This window comes from Melozone crissalis, unplaced genomic scaffold (assembly GCF_028551555.1).
Source record: "Melozone crissalis strain CALT ecotype California unplaced genomic scaffold, PUWL_Pcris_2 ptg000187l_1, whole genome shotgun sequence".
Lineage (NCBI taxonomy): Eukaryota > Metazoa > Chordata > Aves > Passeriformes > Passerellidae > Melozone > Melozone crissalis.
In genome coordinates, this window is record NW_026535952.1 from 851,233 (window position 1) to 874,128 (window position 22,896).

Below are 22,896 nucleotides of genomic sequence, written 5' to 3' on the forward strand. Positions count from 1 at the left end.
GGTGGGCTGTGAGGGGAGAGGAGCCATGGTGGGGCTGTGAGGGGAGATGTGCCATGGTGGGGCTGTGACGGGAGATGTGCCATGGTGGGGCTGTGAGGGGAGATGTGCCATGGTGGGGCTGTGACGGGAGATGTGCCATGGTGGGGCTGTGAGGGGAGATGTGCCATGGTGGGGCTGTGACGGGAGATGTGCCATGAAGGGGCTGTACATGGTCGTCATGGCTCAGGTGGGCTGGGGAGCTCTGCATCGAGGCAGCAGGGAGTGGGAGCAAAGACAGGGAGTGGGAGGAAAGACAAACCTCTCCCAGTTAAGGCTGCACTCTGTGATTGAAGTGCTTGCTGTGAGAGCAGTGAGGACATGTCTCACCTCTGCCAAGCTGAACAAATTGCTGCAAAGAGAGGGCTGATACCCAGCAGTTCCTGGTCCAAAATGGAAACTCTTCATCCCATTGCAGCTCAACAGCTCACGGTTTTCCTTGCTGTGTGTGAACCCAGGGGCTGACAGAAGTCAGGCTGGGTTGCACGTAGAGCTGCCCCTGTTCATTTTTCCAACAGGAAAATGTTTCATGAAATCAGGAGGGCACAAAGTGGTTGTTGTTCCTGTGCTGCCTGTGGGTTATCCCTGTTCCAGAACACTGCTGCATGCACCTTCCTGCTGGAGGTGTCTGTCTTCAATGTCCCAGTGGGAAGAGAACAAATAGTAGGAAGATGAACTAAAGAAGCAGGAGTGCCCAGGGCAGATGACACTGACCCAGGGGATAACAAGAGTGCCTTGGAGCTGTCCAAAGGCAAAATGTCACCGAGCTCTCCCCAGGGGCCAAGTAGAGTGACCAGGACGCATCCCAGGGCCAGGACTACCACAGGAAAGAGCTGTCCCAAGGGGAGAATGACAGTGACGAGGAGCTGTCCCAACAGGATAACAGCAGCAACAATGAGCTTTGCCAAGGAGGCGGCAAACATGACAAAGAGCTGTCTTTGGGGAAGACTGTAATGTCCAAGACATGTCCCCCTGGAAGCAGATGAGGACAAAGGGCTCTCCCAGTGGGAAGCAGATGAGGACAAAGGGCTCTGCCGAGGGGCACAGGACACTTCCAGGGAACTGTCCCGAAGGAGGCAAACAGTGCCCAGGGAGCTGCTGCCTGTCTGGAGGAAGCAGCTCCCTGGGTCCATCTGTGCTGGAAAATGACAGAAATTATTGAGAAAATGGACAAGGAGAAGGGGACCTCCAATTCTCACTTCTTTCTTTTCCACACCAAAGGAGACTACTGCAATGGGAAAAGGAACTGTCCATGGTGGAGCTGCCCTGGAGGGCTCCAGCCCAGAGGAGAGGCCTGGGGGACATCAGGTGTGGTCACACCTGCAGGTTGGCACTGTTTCAGGAGTGGGAAAATTGGAGACAAAACAGATGATCCAGAAGCACACTTGATCTGTCTCCTCTCCCTCAGCACACTTGGAGGAGGTTCTGGATCAGTGATGCAGGGCAAGCCTAGGAAATCAGGAGGAGCTCTGATTTTACTCCTTGTGGGAAAGGAGAGGGGCTTTTGTGCCCGGCTGAAGCGCAGCAGTCCTGCAGGAGCTGCACAGCCATTCTGAAGTTTTGGACCCAGATGTTGGTGTTTCCCTGATGCTGCTCAGTTTTGCTTCAATGTTTCCACAATAATGAAGAGCACAGGAAACAAATTTGAAAGTTTAAAAAGAATGAGAACAGCAAGTGACAAAAACTGTGTAAGTGTTTTATAGCATAGTGGTTTTTTTTCGTAATTCTTTTGTAAGTAGAGATGTTGCTCCTAACTACCTCTTTATGACTTTTGAGCCACATGTATTTCTAATTATGGCTTTCTAGTATTTGTTATGGCTTTTGAGTTCCATGTATAACCGACGAGTGCCATCGGGAGTAGTTTTCTCTCCCAAACAGCCTCAAACACTCGTTTCTTTCTCCCAAAGAGGCTGAACTCCGCGTGGTTCGTGTCCCATTGCACACTCCTGCCCTGGTATCGGCACAGGGGATTTGGGGATTTGGCCCGGGGGCAGCCGTGTGGCGATGCTGCCGCAGCCCAGCCCAGCCCCTGGGGACACGGGCACACGGTGTCGGGGCCCTTTGTGATGTGGGCCGTGGTGGTGGCCAGAGAGCCTTGTGACATCAGGGAGCCCCGGCCTGGCTGAGGGTGTCTAAGGGGCGCAGAGCCCTGCGGTGCCCAGTCACAGGAGAGCCGCTCTCTGTGCAGGAAGCAGCTCCCTGTGTCTGTCTGCACTAGAGGACAATGGAAATTACTGAGAAAATGAACAAGGAGAAGGGGAACCCCAACTCCCAGCCTGCCCAAGGCCAACTGTTGAGTGTGCAGAGGAGGATGAGAGTGAGGGATGAGGCAGAAAGGAGAGGCCAGTGCAGGGACAGGGCCAGGACCTTTGTCCTGCCGAGGGAGCCGTCTCCATCCCACGCCTCCTCATCCTCATCCTCCTGCTGCTCCTCGCTGATGCCCATCAAGCTGCCACCAGTGCACCTGGGGCAGCCAAAGGTAGGACCCAGAAAGCCCAAACACCTCAAGGTCCCGCAGGTGCAGCTTGGGAAGCCACAGGCAGTGCCACAGGATAGCTGGAGCCAGGCCCTGTCCCTCTGTGGGGACAGACTGCCCCCCCTGCCACCTCTGCCAGCGCTGTCACCGCTGTCACCACTGCCACCACTGCCCTGCCTGGTGAGCCCCAGGGACGCTCAGAGCCGGGGCACAGAGCTGGGGAGCGCAGGGGAGAAGGAGCCCCAGCCCTGCAGCCCCTGTGCTTGGCAGCCATACACCCCCGTGCCCAGGGTGCTCTTGCCCCCGCTCAGGGTGGCCCAGGAGGGCACAGCCCGAGTGTCCCCGAGCTGGCAGCTGCTGCCTGTGCTGCCCATCCCCTCGGGGGCTCGAGCCATGGGGCGCCGCCTCACGGGCACAGAGCTGGAGACACAGAGCAATGGCAACGAGCTGTCCCACGGGGAACATGGCAGCGATGAGGAGCTGTCCCCAGTGGAAGAGGCCATCGAGAGCCTTACAGGGGACAGCAAGAGTGGCCAGGAGCTGTCCAAAGTTGAAGAGGACATTGAGGTTGTTCCAGAGGACAGCACAAGTGACCAGGAGCTGTCCAAAGTTGAAGAGGACATTGAGGTTGTTCCAGTGGACAGCACAAGTGACCAGGAGCTGTCCCCAGTGGAAGAGGACATCGTGGTGGTTTCAGGGGATGGCTCAGCTGATGAGGAGCTGTCCAAAGTGGAAGAAGCCATCGAGGTTGGTCCAGAGGACAGCACAAGTGACCGTGAGCTGTCCAAATTGGAAGAGGCCATCAAGCTCTTCCCAGGGGAAAACAGCATTGACAAGAAGCTGTCCCCAGTGGAAGGTGACAGTGAGCTCTCCCGCGAGGACAGCAAGAGTTACAAGGAGCTGTCCCTGGGTGAAGAGAAGCATGAAAAAGAGCTGTCCCAGGGGAACAGTGACAGTGACAAAGAGCTGTCCCAAGGGGTTAACTACGAGGATGAGAAGCTTTCCCCAGCAGACGTCAAATGCGAAACAGAGCTGTGGTTTGGGGAAGACTGTGATGCCCAAGACATGTCTTCATGGGAAGAGGATGACAACAAACAGCTCTCCCATTGGGAAGAACAAGAGGATGAAGAGCTCTGCAATTGGGAACAAGATGAGGATGAAGAGCTCTCCCATTGGGAAGAACACGAGGATGAAGAGCTCTGCAACTGGGAAGAACGTGAGGACAAAGATCTGACCAGGAGGGCCCTGCTCGGTGGTATGGACCGAGATTCAAGCTTGTCACCTAGACCGCCAGTGGAGAGAGTGTCAAGGCTTCAGATGGTGCTGGATTGGCTGGAAGCCAATTTCCCCAACAATTATGATGCTGAGGAGGAGGAAGAGCATGAAGCTGACAGACACCAAGGACTGTCCAATCTGAACTGGTGCAAGGAGAAGGTGGAGGCTCCCAGGCAAGAGCTGTTGGACTCCATGTCATCTATCAATTTCAATGTTGGTGACAATGTGCGTTCCAAAGGAGTCCCAGTGGTGTCTCAAGGAGATGAAGCCATCCAGAACAACAACTGGAACAAACCCTCGGGCTTGGTGGATGATGAGGACCCCCTGGAAGGACCCAGCTGTTCCAGGCATGTGGACACAGAGGTGGCAGCAAAGCCAGCCTGTGCTGATGAGCCCAGTCCCTCTCCTGTCCTGGAGGGTCCCACAGGTGCCAAGCTGGCAGCTGCTGAGGAGGAGGAGCCTCCCAAGCATCTTGGTGTGGAGGTGACAGAGGCACAGAGCCAGCGCTCTGAGAAACGTCCCTCCCGCTTCACGCGGGCGCTGTGGGGGCTGTTCCGGTGTCCCTGCCTGTTGCAGAAGCTGTTCCGGTGTCCCTCTCTGGTGCAGGGGACATTCCAGTGTCCCTGCCTGTTGCAGAGGTTGTTCCGGTGTTCCCGCCTATTGTGGAGACTGTTCCGATGTCCCTGCCTGGTGTTGGGGCTGTTCCGGTGTCCCGCTCTGGTGCAGGAGACATTCCACTGTCCTTCTCTGGTGTGGGGGACATTCTGGTGTCCCCACCTGTTGCGGAGGCTGTTCTGGTTTCTCCGCCTGGTGTTGGGGCTGTTCCGGTGTCCCTGCCTGTTGCAGAGGTTGTTCCAGTGTCCCAGGCTGGTGTTGGGGCTGTTCCAGTGTCCCCGCCTGTTGCAGAGGTTGTTCCAGCGTCCCAGGCTGGTGTTGGGGCTGTTCCGGTGTCCCCGCCTGTTGCAGAGGTTGTTCCAGCGTCCCAGGCTGGTGTTGGGGCTGTTCTGGTGTCCCTGCCTGGTGGCACAGCCAGAGGAGTAGCGCCCACACCAGCGCCAGGCCAGGCCTGGAGGGGGGGGCAGAGCAGCACTTGGGCAGGACAGATGTCCCAGTTGTGGTTGCTGGAGGTCAGCGCAACCCAGCACTGCAAGCGCAGGACTCGGGCCAAGAGGGGGCCACGGACCAAGAGCACAAAGACCCCCAAAGCCGCCGACCTTTTCCCAGAAGGGTCTCGAAGAACAGACTGTGCAGGAGGCCCAGTTTGCATAGAGGTGCAGAATGTGTTTCAGGGTGGGGAACCCAGTCCATAAAAGGGTGCCCCCACCAAGTCCCTGAGCCTGGACATCCCAACAGCTGGACCATTGCTGGAACCAGGAGTGATGTCCTCTCATCTGGAACCACACTGGAGAGACATCCTGTCACCTGGAACCATGCTGGAGCCAGGAGTGATAATCTCTGCCCCCTTCTTTCCTTGTCGGTCTTTCTGCCTGTCACTTTATAATTCATCTTTTCCTTTCTCTCTGCCCTTTCACCCTTTCCCTTTATCCCAAACTTTTATTGTAGGTCAGAGATTAATGTAGCAGTTGTATAGCAATAAGTCAAATTAACAAAATATTAATACATTGCTAAAAATAATCATAAGTGTTCAACAGAAGTTTTTTCTTATTTTGTGGATGCTCCAGGTTTTATCGTTGTTTTTGTCCTTGAGCATTTATGATTCTTGGGTGCTTCCTTCCCCTTATGGGTGGGTGATCACAACACATTAATAAAAAATGCTGCTTTTTCCAATTGGGCTCGTCTGTGCCTGGTCCACCTCGAGAGCAAGGCAGGTGCTGGCAGCATAAATAGTTATGGAACCATGGAATGTCCTGAGCTGCAGGGACCCCCAGGGATCCCCAGTGCCAGCCCTGCCCTGCCCAGAGCCCACCAAGCCCAGCCTGGGCAGCCCTGGCAGCGCTGGCCAAAGGCTGCTGGAGCTGTGGCAGCCTCGGGGCCGTGCCCATTCCCTGGGCAGCCTGGGCAGTGCCAGCACCCTCTGGGCAAGAACTTTGCCCTAAACCCAACCTAAATCCCTCCAGGCCCAGCTCCAGCCGCTCCCTGGGTGCTGTCCCTGTGCCAGGAGCAGAGGTCGGAGCTTGAGGGAAGAGTGACTCATCTGCAGATGTCCTGACTCCATCTCCCTCTTCTCCAGCACTTCTCAGAAATGTGACAGCACACAGGTAAACTTTAAAAAGTTATTCTTGCATCATTTGCATTTATTCTTGCATCATTCACTTGCACAAGCCCGGTCTCTGCTGTGTCCCACATTGCACAGCCCCACACCAGCTGTGCCACCACAGCTGGAGCAGCACCAGGCCTCACACAGGGGGACACAGTTTAGGGACTCTTGTTTAGTTTTAGCTTATCTGTAAATAGAATTGTTTAACCAGGAGGGACTGAGGGAACAAGACATTCACAGAACTGAAATCAGTTAAAATTGCATTATGAGAAACAGTGCTGCCTGATGCATACCTGTTACAAATGCCTTAAAAACCAAAAGGAGCCATCTTCACAGTACAGATATTTCACTGAGGAATAGTTAAATGTGCTGTAAATCAACAATACAAATTAATTGCATTTTCTTGAAAGAAAGGGTAAGTTTATCTTCTAGTGCCAAATTTTTATAATACCTTCATAATTTTTAGGATCATACAGATTCTACAGACAGAATTTTTCTCTGGTTGTCTTAAAAGAGAAAAAGAAAAGGAAACTAGTCTATACCATTTGTTTGGCAAAAAGCAAAATGTGCACTAAAAACCCAGGATGAGATGGAGAAGAGGGAGCAGCACCTCTCAGAGGGTGGGCAGGGCCTGGCACAGGGTGCCCAGAGCAGCTGGGGCTGCCCCTGCATCCCTGGCAGTGCCCAAGGCCAGGGTGGGCACTGGGGACAGGGAAAGGTGTCCCTGCCATGGCAGGGGTGGCACTGGGTGGGATTTGAGGACCCCCCAAAGCATGCTGTGATTCCCTGAAGAGCAGGGCTGGAGACAGAGCCAGCCCTTGGACCAGCACCATGGTCCCACAGCCAACCTTCTCCTCCTCCTGTGTCACAGCACAGTCCCCTTCCCATGGGGCAGCTCCCGGAACTGGGATGGATTTCCCTCCCATCCATCACCCTTCAGACACCCAGCCACTTCTGGGGGGTGGAGGGAGGGCAGAGCTCCTGCTGCTCACCAAGCCCTGAGCCCTCAGCTCTGTCCCTGTTTCTTCTTTCTCCCCCTCTCCCGTGCTCAGGGCAGGGACAGGAGCCAGGGGCTGGCGGGGGCTTGGAGGGAGCCCCAGTTCCCTTCGCTTGCACAGCACTGCCAGATCCCAGGACTGGTCCCCAAACCCAGGGACAGTGACACTTTGGCAGCTTTACAGGCAGCCAAGGAATTGACCCACGGTCACAGCAGAGCCTTTGACTACTCTATCAAGTAATTAGGGCCATTTAACAGACTCTCACTGCAGTTCTTTATTTTTTTAATGAGATCCTAAATATATCCTACATACAGAAAAATAATTTCCTGAGGACACTCCTTCTTTCGAAATATTTAAATGAACAAACAAAACCAGGTGCCTTTAAACACTTTTCTGTGAGATTTCCTCTGTATTTGACAATGACAACAGAGCTGTGGCTTTGTACTATATGTACAATAATAATATATCTATATTTTATATCTATAAGCATGTACTGAACTCTGGATACAGCAATGTGCACACAGGACAGGAGTGGAGAGGCTGAACAAAGCAAGGGCAGATGTGGAATGTACACACAGAGCAAACCCTCAAAGCAATTTCTCCTGGTTCCCAGCTTCTCCCTGTTTCAAGGGCTTTGACTGCTGGGTTTGAATGAACTGAGATCCCATGTGACAAGCACAGCAGTCTGGCACCAGGCCCTGCTGTTGGAGTCAGAGGCTGGAGTTGCCACATCTCAGTTTTGAGAATGTAAGAAAAAACTCCATTACCCACAATGTTTCTCACCCCAATCCTCCTCACACGTAACAAAAAGTGACTGCATTACTTTTAAAGGGTAAAAAATTGTAAAATGAGCATTGAAAAAGTGCCCTCATAAAAACTCACATTGAGAAAATACTGAATAATTAAGTGCATCTAGAAAAAGCCCTGCTGCAATCACTCAGCTGTTTGGCTCAGTGTCAGCTCAGAGCTGGGCTCTGTCTCCAGGTGCCCAAGTCCCTTCCCCAGCTCGGAGCAGCCTCTCCCGGATTTCCTGCCTGGCTTTCCATCAGCTCTGCCCTGAGCAGGCTCTCAGCATTTCTGAGCCAAGGCCAGCCTGGGGGTGGTTTTATTTTACAGCACTTCAAGTGTGTGGCATTGGCAGGGGCTGCCCAGGGAGCTTTGCAGTGCCCATCCCTGCAGGTGTCCCCTGGAGGTGGCACTGAGTGCTCTGGGCTGGGCACAAGGTGGGCACAGCTGGCACCGCATGGGCTGGCAGGGCTGTGCCAGCCTCAGGGATTTGGGGACTGTGTGACTCAAGGAGGCACAGTTCTGTCTGGGAAGCCAGCAGTGCTGCTGTGCCACCAAGCTCCAAGGGCAGTGACACTGTCGCCAGGGCAGGGACACTGCCTGTCCTCCATGCCCGGGGACAGGCTGAGCTTCCCCTTTAGCAGGGATTGTGAGGGATTCATTGGCTCTCTGTGAGCCAAACTCCAGCCTGGCACTGGCAGGAGTTCAGCACTGCTGTGCATCCAGGGGGAGTGGGACATCCCAAGTGATGGGGCTGGGAAGGTGCTCGTGCTTGTTCTGTCACAATTCCCAAAAATGGGGCAATCCTACAGGCTGCTACAGCACTGCCCTGGCACTGCCCAAGGTAGGATGGGGTTTGGAGCAGCCTGGGACAGTGGATGGTGTCCCTGCCATGGCACAGCTGGCACTGGATGGGCATTGAGGTCCCTTCCAACCCAAACCATTCTGGGATTCTCTGATGTCCATGACATGGGTTTCAGTCTGAGAGGGGCCCCTGAGTGAAGGGTCCCCCACTTCCAGCACCAAAGGAGCCTCAGGCAGGTGCAGCTCCTCGGGGCTCCCTCCAAACCCTGCCCAAGGTTCCTGCATTCCAGCCATGAGATTTTTTTGTCCTGTTGGCCAGTTCAGCTGTCACTGTAATTGAAGCTGGTGAAATGACACTATTAACAAACAAAGTGATGCTACTTGTGAAACACTGAAATTAATTTTCACCCCGTTGGCAGCACTGAGTAAAATTAGGACAGCAATAAAAGGTTAGACAATGACATTTAATGGTACTCCAGTAATAGATTTTATCACTTTTTTTATCCTACCACAACAATGTGTATTTTCATATACATTATATTTAATAAAATGTATTGATATGGAATTAGGAAAGCATGGGTTTAGTACTATTTACATATTTTAATTGAAACAATTTTCTTAACAACATTGAAAAATAGAAACTTAAAGTTCTCTTAATTGTGTTTTCAGCCAGTTAGTGGTAAACAAATGCATGCCTAGGAAGTCACACTCCCTCTAAAATGTGGTCAGTTGAAAGTTTCTAACTAAAGTGTGTATCTCTGTTTTGTTTCAAAAAATACATAAGTATGTCTGTCATTTCTGATACAAAATTCTACACTATCTTCAATAAATAAATAATAAAGCGATTCTGAAAAGTATGAAATGTAAACTTTGTTGTCCCTCCAACATACATTTTTTTCCTTCCCATTGCTTGAAACATTACAGTGGTCTTTTAGGAAATTATAATACACAGACACTTCCCACCACAGTTTACACTTATTACCATACTGACCTACCTACCTGTAATGGATATATCCTAATTTCCTAATGGAAACCAATAAGACTTGGAGTGCTAGAGAACACCGCCGACACAGGAGAGGTGGGAACCAGTACTGAAAGGACATGCAAGGAACACCAAAACCTAACAACAGCTCCACAGAATGTTCACATGCGAATGACACGGGCTGGCACCTCTCATCCGGAATGAAGTCCTTACAAAAATACCAGTGGATGCGTGGCAGGGCATGAACAAAAGGAATCCAAGCAGAACAAAGAGGAATTTGACTCTCAGGGATGTTTTGTCCCCCGAGTCCAGGCTCAGCAGGACACTCACACGTGTGCCTGAGGGAAAGCAGACGTTGTGCCCGGGAGCTCTGCCAAACAGGGACGTGGGCCTGGACGCTGTTATCCATGGAGCGAAAGGGATGGAGAGCCCTGCGTTCCCCGGATGGCTTTGGGGTCCCCGCTCTGCAGAGCACCACGAGCTCTCTGGTGACGCCCAGCAGCTGCCCCGTGGGATGCCCCGAGCCCCCGTGCCCTGGCTGCACACAGGAGAGCTCAGCTCAGCTCCGTACCTGGGCACCACCCACTGCTGTGCCCACCAGGCCCTGCAGGCTGCACCGTCCCTTCCTGAGCCGGAGCCACGGTTGTTTCTTCTCCCCCACTGCAGGGGAGGCTCGGCCTGGGAGCAGCAGCAGTGAAGGAGCACCCGGGAGGGACACACAGCACCAGCAGGGCTCTGTGCCTCACCCTTGGCTTCCTGCCCCAGCACTTACAGCCCTGGGGACAACAGCAACTCCCTCAGGGACCCGGGGCTGGACTCTTCTGGAGTGCAATTCATCCTTGTGCAGAAGGCCTGGACAGCTTTTATTTTCAGGGGCAACACGAGTCATGAAGTGGTATGTTAATAGAATCTTCTCTGTTTATAGATATAGACTATTTATTTTCTAAGTCTTTTCAGTACCATCATGAAGACCTTCAGAGATCTTCCTGCTGCAAAACCGCTCCTTCCATTCACTCACATTTACACACCACTCTGCTAGGCAATAGGCACAGAACTCCTGAAGGGGAAAACCCTCAGAAAGCCTCCAAAACACACCCACACTGCCTCCTCCACGGGAATCAAAGAGCGGGGCAGCTGGAGCAAGCACGGCCACCCATGTGTTTTGCCAGCTATCCCCACTGCAGCACAAGGAACAACAGGGTTGTTTCACCAGCCCAGGAAACCAACGCCAAGTTCCACACAGGGAGATTGAGGGAGATCTCCTCACTAAATTGGGATTCGTGTGTTCAGTGAGAATTATCAAGGCACAAAGCTGCTCCTGTTTGCTTTGATAACCCTCTGACGCGTGAAGGGCGAGCAGTAGTTTCATGCCACACCAGCAAGGACTCGGTGACAGCTTCTGCAGACACCTCCTGCAGCGACCTCTGGCTCAATTCTGACTTTGGCCCCTCTCTCCTAAGGCTCATCGAACAGCTGCAGGTCCAGGCGCACCACGATCTCTCCCGTGGGGACTTCGTGCAGAAGGAGACACTTTGTAACTGGTCCCTTGGAACCCTGATCCTTCTTGATGTCTGCCACACGGATCTCTGTCCTGCCCAAAAAGTCTGGAATGCAGAAACACAGCGTGCTCAGGAAAGGGGAACCAGAGCCTGCAGAAGGACCTGAACTTCCACCCACACACAGCCAAAGAGAAAACAAGCCTTCAGTCCTACTCTAGTTGTGCTCTTGAAGGGGGCCAAAGGCTGCCAAGCTGCATAGCAGGGCGTTCAGCCAGACCATGTTAAACAGCAGCAGCAGCATTAAAACTAAATGGGCCCAGGAGTGGAAAAATCCACCATGGAATTCACAGCTGCCTTGCCTCAGGGACTTCTTGATTTTATGATATAAAATAAGGCCAAAGGCCAAAGTTCTCAGTTAAACCTGAGAGTGAACCTGCTGGAGATGACAGAGCCAAGTAGGTCATCAGCCCAGCAAGGAGGTCAATGAGCCAGTACCAGTCCTACCCAAACACTGCCTGAGATTGTGACTCCAGAATACACCTGTGGTGCTCCACATGTTCATCCCAGCTTAGGAAATAAGAATGAGAGAGGCTGTGGAATCCCCAGCCCTGGAAGTGTTCAAGGCCACTCTGGATGGGGCTTGGAGCAATGTGGGATAGTGGAAGAGGCTGAGACTGGATGATCTTTAAGGTCCTTTCCAAGCCAAACTGTTGGGTTTGGGATCCTGGGCTCATTTTTGCTGCTGTTATTGCATATAACAGGAACTCAAAGTAATTTCTCTTCCTCCTGCCTGAACCCATCTGTGTGCAAGCAGCATCCAGACCTTCCTGGAGTCTCAGCAGAATTACAAATCACATTTTAGTTGTTGTCAACTGCACACGAAAAGGAACTCTCAAACCCCAGAGGGAGCTGCATGCTTTTTGTGCTGATACTTTGTGGAGTGAGGTGAGGTTGACTCCTCCTATGTAAAGAGGGTCAAATCTGGGGTATCTTTAAAGATCATGTCCCAGCCCAGCCCATTGCCTCTGCTTTCCCTCAGCAGGAATGCTCCTCCTCACAAAAGAGCTCTGCAAACGCCCTTGGCAGGGGCAGCTCCGTACGCACCATCCGGGGAGAACTGGTCCCGCTCGAACACCGTGATGCACAGCACGTCCTGCTCCAGGTCCTTGATGAAGAACTGGCAGTTGGAATTCCACTTGGGATTGAGGGTGTCCTGGATGGTCTTGGTGATGTGGCACTGGGAGCCCATGGTCACCTCGCAGTAGGGGTTGCTCTTTCCTGGGAAGATGGGAACAAACAGGAACAAGCGGGGCTTTGTTAGCTGCGTGCTCCTGCTCCTGAGCTTCCTTCTGCTCCAACAGCCACCTGAGCTGGGACGGACCTTGGCCACACCAGGCCCCTGGCCCCGTCCCAGGCTCTGCTTCACTGCCTCTGTAATGGGCTACATCACCATCACAGTGAATACTGTGCTCTGCTGGGTGCTGAGCACCCTCCACCCTTCCCTTCAGGACTTTATGGCTTGTGTGGTGGAAACGAAGCCAGCCTGAAACAAAACCTCGTGCAGGACAACTGCAGGACCGTGGTTCAGCTGCACAAAGTCACCTCTGCCTATTTTACCTTCATTAAACCCACATCATTTAACAAAATCATGTCTGGGACAGAACTCCCCTGCAGAGTTAGGCTGGCAAATGGGAATGTCCTCTGGATGAGCAAGGAAAGCCAAGGCACTCACCGTGGGACCTGCAGGGTTTCAGCTCAATGCCTTCAACAACATTCACCATCAGCCTCCCGATGCCTGTTGCCCTCTGAGAGCGAACTGTGGTGGAACAGGAGAGCAGAGAGAAATGTCACCAGTGAATTTTCCTGCCCAGGGACTTTTCCACAGAAGATGAGACCCCCCCACACACACACATCCTATGCTGTACCTAAGTAGGCCTTTTCCCTCTTCTTCTTTTCAGTCTCTATGTAAAGTTCTGAAGCAGCTTTGATCTTCTGAACCCAGGCAGTCCTTGGAAAGGAAAGGAGAAAAAAAAGTTGCAAAATGCCATTCCTGTTTTTCCCTGCTGGAGCACAGCTGACAAAACTAAAGCTGTCCCTCCTTCCCAGCCAAGGCCCTGGCCCCATCCCAGGCTCTGCCATCCCACAGCAGTCTGCCTGGAAGGGATTTTACTGGAATTCAGCACCTGCAGAATGGAACCATCCCAAGGCAGCAAACCCCAGCACACAGAGAAAGCTCAAGAGAACCATGAGCAGGAGATGCTTGATGAGAGAGAGAAGGTCTCAAGAACAGGTTTGCTTTCATCCATCACCTTGTTTTCCTGAAATAAACTGACTTCTTGGAGTGGTACAAAACATGGGTGCTGCTGAGGTGTCCTTGAGATTGGTCCCTGAGATTTCCTACCCAATTCTTCTGACTCTCAGGGCTTTAAAAGCATAACCTGGGGAGTCCAGGGGTGATGAATGGGCTCTGCTGGGAAACCATTTCATGGTTAAGAGTCACAGAACACCCTGAGTTGGAAGGGACCCACATGGGCAACTGAGTCCATCCCAGCACTCCCAGCCTGTGCCTGAAGGAGGCTGAGGGGAAGGCTGACAGAAAAAGGGTGGCAGAAAGGCTACAAAGTGACCTCAAGGGCTTTGAAGAACTGCTGTGACATACAAGGAAGCCTGAGCCAAGGAAACATGGGAGCATCTGGAAGCTGTGGATCAGTTTTGGAGCCCCAAATTAAGAGCTGCTGCTCCACAGGACATTCATGGTTTGGGTTGGGAATCCTAAAGCTCACTCAGTCCTGCTCCCTGCCATGGGCAGGGACACCATCCACTATCCCCGGTGGCAGCAGAAGACAAAATCGCATCTCTTGGCTTCTTCACGTCACCATAAAATGTTAATGCAGCCTGAACATCCACCCTCAGCCATTTCATCACTGGTCTAGCTGGAATTCAAGAAACATCATTATTTCTCCCTCTTTGTCAGATCATCATATTCCCAAGAAGGAATTTTCCAGTCCTGTAAAATAACCAGCTTGGAGAGTGCTGTGCAAGTTTCCATCACAACCATTGCCATCCTACAGTTCCCAGACTTTTTAAAGGCCCACAAAGGCACTTACCTTTCATTAATGCTTTCAGCCCGCAGTGTGTAGACTCTGTCAATGTGGGAGATGTGGAAGATGGGCTCATCTCCAGAAGGGTCTGTGGGTAACTTTACCAGTACCTCGTTGAGGAAAATGGGCTGTAAAACATCAGCAGAGCTCGAGTTGTACTGCAGAGTCTGCACAGGGGCATTCAGCACACATCAGCTCACAGCAGGACTATTCCATGCCCCAAGTATCTCCCCCTTCTGCCTCCTACATTTCTGCAGAAAATTTTCACAGCTGACAGAGACAGAGGTGCCTGCATAGCCTGGGGACACTCCTGGAGAGAGCCAAGCACAGCAGAGTTTCCTCCCCCAGAGAGCAGTGAATCCCACTCTTCTCTGCTCCCTCAAACACACGAGCCCTCGTGGAAGAGTTTTATTCAAGCAAAACCTACAAAGCATCTTTTCTTATTTCCCTAGAGCACACAGCCACCCTTCCTGCCATCAGCCCTGAACCCCAAAGCTTTCAATCCCTTCTCCAGGAAGGCTCCTGCCCACACCCCCAGAATGGAGCTGCTGAGCCCTGTCCCCATCCCCGTGTCGGAGCAGCACTCACAGTTTTGTACATTTTGTACTGCAGGTTGGACTTGGGGCTGAAGACCTTGTCTGTGCCAGAAGAGCCAAGAGGTTTTATGATCTGAGTGAGGAGGAGGAAGTCGTTGAAGAGAAAACCATAGAGCTCCTTGTTACTCTTGGCTTTATAGAGCTTCCCACTGTGCAGGAACTTGCGTGGTCCCAAGCAGTTTGTAACTGAATTAAAAACGAGTTGCTGCGAAAAGTAGAAGAAGAACAACAACGCACTGTATAAAGTGAAACAATCGGGGCTGCCCTGCAAGAGACCAAACACAGTTTTGAGTCCTGCTTCCAGTCTGTGGCAGGGATGACCAGCCATGCCTCGAGCACCACAAGCAGCACAAGTCACAGGGGGCCCTGGGAGAGTCCCTGAAGGCCACAGGGCTGGGCAGGCAGGGGAAGCCACGAGCATCTGTGCCCCCTGGCCATGTACATGCACCTCCAGGGTGGGACTGAGCCAGGGCATTTGTTCTGGATGAGCAGCAGCTCTGCCAACGGCCTCTGCACAGGCTGAGCTTCCCTAAGGGCTGCATTCTGAATCGTGCTTGAATTTCACCCCTTACAACACCCCAGAGGACTTCAGATGGCCACGATACCCCACGTGAGAGCTGCTGACCACTGGCACAATCCCAGGCTCAGCCAGGCCTTGTTAGGGATCAGCAGTGCCTAAAGTGCCATTTTCAGGTTTGTTTTCACCAGGGTTTGGCACAGCTCGGCCCAGCCTGGGCAGCTGGCTCTGGAGGGGCTCCTTTGGCAGGCTGGGAACCCCTTGGACAGAAACCAGGAGAGGCTGGGCTGTTCCTGCCCTGGCTGGGGCTGCTGCTGTTATGGTGCAGTGAGCACCACAGGCTCTGCAGGGTGTGGAGCTGCTGTTCTGGGCCAGGCACCACCCACAGAAGATAAAGCAGCCACTTTCCTGCTGGTAGACAGCTGGATGTGCTGACAGTGTCACACCCGTCCTTCTCCCAGAACAGTCACACTTCCTCAGGTGAAATGCAATTTTTCTACTTTATGAACCAACCAGTGCTCATTATTTTTTACCTTCTAGAACAGTGCATACTTTGAAAATCAAATTGTGATCTGTCTGCCTCTGTTACCTCCACCAACAACAGGAAGGCCATCAGAATGTCTTCTGTCCTTTTGCAGGACATGCAAACACAATATTTCTAGAAACTTATCAGGTAACATGGCATGGGAAGCAGGGGTTCTCTCTGTAAAGTCTCCAGAGACTTGATCAGTATTCTTGAGTTTTCAAATGCATACAAAGCTTTATCACAGAAAATATTTCTAAATATTTGGTTTTCAAAGCAGCCCAGAGTGGTCAGTGGGGCGGGATGCAGCAGCCCCATGAGCACTGCAGCACAAAGAACTGGGGCACTGGGAAGTGCTGGTTGCAGGGGGCAGCGTTGAAGCCGGCACTGCTCCGGAGCCAGGCACCCAAGCAGGGTCAGGAGCACGAGCAGCAGCCAGGAGGGCGTGCAGGGGCCAGGACAGGGCCAGGGGAGGGGACGCTGCTGCCGTTCCCCGTCCCGGGGCAGCCCCGTTACCTCGGAGAGGCCCTCGCACTGCACGTGGGCCTGGATCCACTCCAGCCTGTCCGAGTTCTCCTTCTCGCGCACGCCCTCGTTCACCTGCGAGCACAGCTCCTCCGCCTTCTCCAGCGCCTGCCTCAGGTGGCTGTGGTCAGGGTGGTTCTCGGGGGTGTTCTCTATGATCTGCACACGAGCACAGGCAGCGTCAGCCTCCGGCACCACAGCTCAGCTGCACGCCCCACACTGCCAGCAGAGCCAGCCCCACGTTTATTTTCCTCCTTGACAGATGTGAGAAACGGGAGGCAAACGCTATTTGGGAACAGCTGGAGTGCAGGCCTGCTGCACAGCCTTTGCAGCAGGACACTGCTGGCTCCTCTGACAGCCAAATACAGAAATGGAGCCATGACTGCTGAAGGAATCCCTAAATGCCAACAGCCAATTCATAATCCCCTGTGAAAGCCTTGGGCCATGCTCCATGGTGTTATTTGGGTTGGGAAACATTAAGCAAGAAGTGGGAGTGTTAGGAAAGGGCTGTAAATCCTCCAGCAGCATCAGCACCGGGGGAACCTGCAGCAATGCAGGCTCAGCCCGTGGGGAGGGACTGGCACTGAGGGGAAAGGCAAATATGAGCACAAGGTTGTCTTGTTGCTCCTGTTATCTGAATTTTAAATCTTCCCTCAGCACTCACTGCCTCTGGTTCTTTGGGTGCAAGCTTCAGCTCTTTTCAAATGGAAATATGGAATAACTTTGCCAAAGCCCAAGGAGTGATCCCATTTTCTGTACTGGAATCGAGTATTAAAGGACATCCCACATTCCCCAGCACATCAGAAACCTCACAGTGACAAACCCTAACACAAATAAGGAAACAACCCTGTCATTAAGGTGTAAGCAAAGCAGCACCAAACCCACCAGGTGTGCAGAGGAACGTACATTTTTAATGATTAGTGGGTATCTGGTTACCCGTTGCATAGGCTTCAGTAGAAAACTTGACAGTGGCATTCCTTTACAGCGAGGATCCATTGCTAACCTCTGAAACATTAGAGAGGGAAAATCTGGTTAGTCAGGTGATTTAAACCCCAAATATGAGCTCCTCCAAGGAAGGAAAAGGGAAGGCAATAAATGAGCACCAATCCTCAGCTAAATCTGCTCTGAGATCTCAACATCAGCAGGAGAACTCCTGGTGCTTTGTACAACACTTCACCTGCCTTGTCTGGACAAGAATCCCAGAATCACCAGGGTGGGAAGAGCCCTTCAGGATCACCCAGTGCCACCCCAGCCCCACCAGCATCACCCCAATCCCTGTCCCCAAGGCCACATCCAGACTGCTCTGGGACAATGCCAGGGACTCCAAACCTCCCTGGGCAGCTCAGCCCAAGGCCTGACCACTCTGTGACGGACAAATTGCTTCTAATTTCTGATCTGAACCTCCTCTGGTGCCATTTGAGGCCATTTCCTCTCCTTTCCCTTGGGACAGGCAGCAGAGCCCGACCCCCCCGGCTGTGCCCTCCTGGCAGGGCCTTGTGCAGAGCCACAAGGGCCCCTGAGCCTCCTTTGCTCCAGCCTCAGCCCCTTCCAGCTCCTCAGGGATTCTGCAGCCCCTTCCCAGCTCCTCAGGGATTCTGCAGCCCCTTCCAGCTCCTCAGGGATTCTGCAGCCCCTTCCAGCTCCCTCAGGGATTCTGCAGCCCCTTCCAGCTCCTCAGGGATTCTGCAGCCCCTTCCAGCTCCTCAGGGATTCTGCAGCCCCTTCCAGCTCCGTTCCCTGCCCTGGACACGCTCCAGCCCCTCCAGGGGTGGCCCAGAAGTGGCACAGCCCTCACAGGAGGTGCTGCCTCCTTTGCTCAGCAGCTCAGCCAGGTGGGAAGAGAAGACGCACAGAGTTCCCAGGGGCTGCTGCTTGTCCCACCTTGACAAACTCCTTGAAGTCGGGCACCTCGTCGGTTTTCTGCTGGATGAGGGCGGCGCCGTTGAGCTGGCAGCTGCAGAAGCGGATGTAGGGCTGCATGTGCGGCAGCTGCGCCGTCAGGATGTCCCCGATCATCTTCACCGGCATCTTCTCCCCCGACATCTTCTTCCTCACGCGCAGGGCCCTGGGCAGGAGCAGGGCAGGGGTTGGACACAGAGCCACTCCTCAGTCATGGAACAAAGGGGTGGTTCTTATTCATTGGGGAAAGGCAGAGAAACATAAATACACCAGGCACAAGATTTTCTGCAGGGCTACAATGAACATTTCCTTCTTATTGAGCTGCTACTTTTGCATGGAGGCACCAGCTGTGGCAGTGCCAGCTGTGGGTTTCTCTTGGTCTGGATTGAAGGCACTTGGGACAATTATTCATATTCAGACTCAGGTGTTTGTTATTTGTTATCAGTAAAACAGTCTCACTGCTGTGAGTTCTGCAGCCTGTCATTAGAAGGCACAAAATGGCCAACAATCTCTTTAAGACTGAACTATCCAATGAAGAACTGACACCTGGATTATTTTCCCTTTTAACCCAATAACTGATCCCAAAGACCTGCAATGGGGACTTTTCTGCCCAATTACAAAATGCCACCCAAACCCATGGAGAAGGAGGAAGAAGAAGCATGAAGAACAAACCCAGGACAGCACCCTGTGCCCTCCATCTTGCTGCCATCCACAACAGACTGAAAACCCCAAAACCTCAATTTCTCACCAAGTGATGCACCTACACTGCTCTCTATAATCTATTTCACACTTTTGTGGATTCCAGTTTACGTTGAAGTCTGGGAAACTTTCTCCATGGATGAGGGTCAGAGTCAGTGCTGCCCTGGGGGTCAGGGCACCCCAGAGCAGACACAGAAATATTCCCTGTGTGCTCTGGGTTTCCACATAACCCAGGCTGCACCCTCAGCCAACACCTCTCCCTCTCCTGTGATCCAGCTGCTGCCTGACTGTAATGCAATGCCAGGAGGAGAATTTCCTTTTCTATTGGCTTAGAAAGAGAGTTACTGATGTGTGAGTGAGGCAGGGAAAACCCCATCACTTTTTAGTCTGGGGTCCTAAGGAAAGGTTCTTTGTCACTTGTCCTGTCACTGCCACAACTTTTCAACTTGTGGGCCATTTTACAAAAAAAAAAAAAAAAAAAAAGAAAAAAAAAAGAAAAAAAAAAAAGAGATACTGCAAAGCTGTAAAATCCCTGTAGGTTCAGTGAAAATTAGCAGCTGAGTAGGGAAAGAAAATAAATTTATTATTGCTTTTGCTCATCAAGGTGCAGGTTTAACTGTGCCCCCACTCAGCTCACTGGCAGTGACTGGGGCAGCAGCATCTGGAGCCTTTGGAGAGGGATGCCCTGGCACAAACCCTTTGGAAGCAGGCAGGGCAAGTGGAAAGCCTTGGCAAGCCCTGCTCTCCGGGGCAGAGGAGGATTTGCCTTCTGCAGCAGAACCAAGGGAGTGCAAAGGGCAGAGAAATGCTGGGTTATTCCCTACAGCTCACAGCAAACCCTGACCCCAGGTTGCTTTTTCCCCCCAAGGAGAAACACGTGGCCCTTCTGGTTAGGATTTGTGTAAGTGGCAAATGTTCTCATGCAGATAAAAGGAGAGGCAGGGGAGAGGCCCAGGGTTCTGGTTTTGTGAAGTATGGGGGAAAAAACCAACTTACTTCAGTAGTTTTATATTGCACATAATCAGCTCCTTCCAATTCACAAAAATCATGGCAACTTCTTTTTCTGTGACCAGCTCAGACTCCATCAGTGGTTTCTGGAAGATCTGGGGAGTGAGAAGAGGCCATTTAGAGTGCACAGGGTAAGGACAGAGCCAGCACCCCCTGTCCCTGACATCCGTGGTGTTCCCTGGGAAGCCTGGGACTAAGGAGACCCCCAGGTACGGGGGGCTTTAACAGGGAATACTCTGAATTTGTAGGGGTGCTGGTGTTAATGCTGATCTGGATAATCTGTTTGAAACCTGGGAATTTTAGCAGAGATCTCCTGCAAAAGATCTCAGCATTCCTTTGATACTGCAACTGAAGATAGGTTTTACTTTGGACTCTTCTGTGGAAGATCTGATTTCTCTGAGAGTCCCAAGTTTTGCATATCTTGAACTCTTCCTCAAAAAAGGACTTTGCTTCTTTGTCAAAGGAATTGTCCATAGCTGGCTGTACTAATTCCTTTTTTCCACCTCTAAAGGCAATCATGGGAAGTGATAACTGAGCCCCACTGCTCATTTATCACTCAGTATCTGCCCCCTTCAGAATACAGGGAATGTGCCTCATTCCAGAACATTTGTTTAAGCTTCACAGCTTGTACATGAGAAATGAACACTGAGAGTCAGGAGCAAAAGGGCTTTGCTAAAATGACACCTCAAAGATCAGCATTTTGGTGATGGTGGCATGGGGGATTGCCATGGTATGCACCCACACACAGCTGTATCTGTATATCTGTATCTGTTTATCTGTTTCTCTGTATAGTTGTATCTGTATGTATCTGTATATCTGTATCTATCTGTATCTGTATATCTGTATCTGTACCTGTATCTGTATCTATCTGTGTATCTGTATTTATCTGTATCTATCTGTATCTGTATCTATATATCTATATATTTGTATCTGTATATCTGTATCTATCTGTATCTGTATCTGTCTATGTATTTATCTGTATCTGTATATCTGTATATCTGTATCTGTATATCTATATATTTGTATCTGTGTATCTGTATCTGTATATCTGTATCAATACAGACAAAGGAGGACTGGGCAGAGACCCCAAGGCAGGCAGACAGTTGGAAGTGAACTTTGCAGGGATTTTGCACAGTGTAGGAACTTTGCACAATGCAGGGATTCTGCACAATGCAGGGATTCTGCACAAGCAGGAATTCTGCACAAGCAGGGATTCTGCACAAGCAGGGATTTTGCACAGTGCAGGGATTCTGCACAAGCAGGGATTCTGCACAGTGCAGGGATTTTGCACAGTGCAGGGATTCTGCACAGTGCAGGGATTTTGCACCGGCCGGGGGAGGAGGCCCGGGGCTGCCCCACCTCTGTCACCAGCTGCAGGTCGTTCACGTAGTTCTCCTCGGTGACGATGAGCTCGTGGATGTAGCCCTGCCTCTTCCTCTCCGTGGGGGTCAGCATGTCCAGCAGGTGCAGGTCTGCACACCCTGCAAAACACAACGGCAGAGGGGCCTCAGTGGGGCTGGGGGCACAGGGACCCTCAGAGGGGCCTCACTGGGGCTGGGGGCACAGGGAGCACACCTGGGGCCTCTCCAGTGGGGCTGGGGGCACAGGGACCCTCACTGGGGGCACAGGGACCCTCAGTGGGGCAGCCACAGCAGCTCTGCAGGAGCTGCACTGCTGCCTGCCCTGCTCCCTGCATTACTGCTCACACGGCACAGCCCCAGCAAAGCTCCATCTCTCAGGGACTCCACACATTCCATTTAACACATTTTTGTTATTTATTACAACAAAGGCCATCTCTGTGTGTGATCTCCTCCCTGGTGGCACCTTTAAACCCTCCCTCACCTCTGCCTGCCCATTCCCAGGCTCTCCCGGGAGCCCCCGAGCCCTCGGGCTGCGCCGCTGCAATGCCACAGGGATGGCTGGCAGTGAAAGGGGGGAAGGACTCTGTGTGGTGTGAGGAAAACACAGAGACATCCCAGAGGGAATGAGGGAAGAGCTGCAGGTCCCTAAAGCTCCGAGGGCACTTTGGAATGATGGGTGCTCCATATTGGGGTTCACTTGGCCCCTCTGCTCACAGAAATGCTGCTCCAGAAGGGCCTGCAGGGCCCCTGCACTCCTCCACACTTCCATAAAACTGCTCCCCAACATTTGAAGGGCCTGAGCCAGGACATGCCAAGGCCACTGCAGATCCCACTGATGTCAGGGCTGAGCCAGGGGTGGATTTTGTTCTCCTCTCTGTTCCAAGCACAGGAAAAGGCTGGCACTGAGAGCTCCTCTGCCATCAGCTCTGTCCTTTCACTGCTGTGAACCTCCCTTGCACTGATCCCCTCAGATGGGAGGGTTTTATATCGGTTCCACAATCTTGAGTTTTCTTTTCTACTCTTAATTAGACAGAACATTTAATTTCATTCTTTCTTCTGTAGGCCATTATTTTTCAGCTGAGCTTAATTAAGTTCTTTGAGACTGGAACACAGAATGTTTTCTTCCAGGTTTTGCTACTTTTCTGCATAAAACACAATGCATTTCAAAAAGCAAAGTTGATTTCTAAAAGGTGGAAAACGTCTGGCTCTAAAAATGATCTATTCAGCTATTTTCACACGACCAAAATTCTCCAGTTGAATTCTTTCCCTCACCCTCAGCAAATTCAGTATATTCCCCATGGAAACAAAACTTTCCTCATGGAAACATCAGGCCCCAGGTAACCCTTTCAGTTCTTTGCGTATAAAGTTATTACTTAGGGAGTATTTCCTGCATTTTTAGGTTCCTGAAGGGAGCTCAGACAATGCCACTGGCCAGGCCCAGGTGTATCACCAATATTTCCATGGAACACCAGCAACATCTGCTTTAACTGATCTGTGCTTCTGAAAGGGGAATGATGGATTTGACTTAAAAACAACAAAAAACCCCAAACCAAAACAAAACAAAAAACCAAACGAAACCAACAAAGCAAAAGC

The 22,896-nt window shown here is 51.9% G+C and overlaps 2 protein-coding genes across 4 annotated transcripts in view; one reads left to right on the plus strand and one right to left on the minus strand.

Moving 5' to 3' along the window:
- CRYZL1 (crystallin zeta like 1) overlaps window positions 1-22,896 on the plus strand; it is a 286,566-nt gene that overhangs the window by 140,783 nt on the left and 122,887 nt on the right. The window contains exon 1 of one of the 2 annotated variants that reach the window (XM_054293796.1): window positions 14-26. The exons of the other annotated variant lie outside the window; for it this stretch is intronic. The gene's annotated coding sequence lies outside the window, so the exon portion shown is untranslated. Of the gene's footprint in view, window positions 1-13; window positions 27-22,896 lie in introns of those variants that run through there. 2 annotated transcript variants of the gene reach the window in all.
- ITSN1 (intersectin 1) overlaps window positions 9,039-22,896 on the minus strand; it is a 119,261-nt gene continuing 105,403 nt past the window's right edge. For both annotated transcript variants that reach the window (XM_054293751.1, XM_054293750.1), the window contains 11 exons: window positions 21,302-21,423; window positions 19,931-20,037; window positions 18,218-18,401; window positions 17,243-17,341; window positions 16,328-16,495; window positions 14,764-14,976; window positions 14,182-14,303; window positions 13,000-13,082; window positions 12,807-12,890; window positions 12,179-12,352; window positions 9,039-11,179 (listed from right to left, as the gene is read on the minus strand). In XM_054293751.1, the coding sequence (XP_054149726.1) occupies window positions 11,031-11,179; window positions 12,179-12,352; window positions 12,807-12,890; window positions 13,000-13,082; window positions 14,182-14,303; window positions 14,764-14,976; window positions 16,328-16,495; window positions 17,243-17,341; window positions 18,218-18,401; window positions 19,931-20,037; window positions 21,302-21,423 (1,505 nt within the window). In that variant the 3' untranslated portion in view covers window positions 9,039-11,030. The remainder of the gene's footprint in view (window positions 11,180-12,178; window positions 12,353-12,806; window positions 12,891-12,999; window positions 13,083-14,181; window positions 14,304-14,763; window positions 14,977-16,327; window positions 16,496-17,242; window positions 17,342-18,217; window positions 18,402-19,930; window positions 20,038-21,301; window positions 21,424-22,896) is intronic.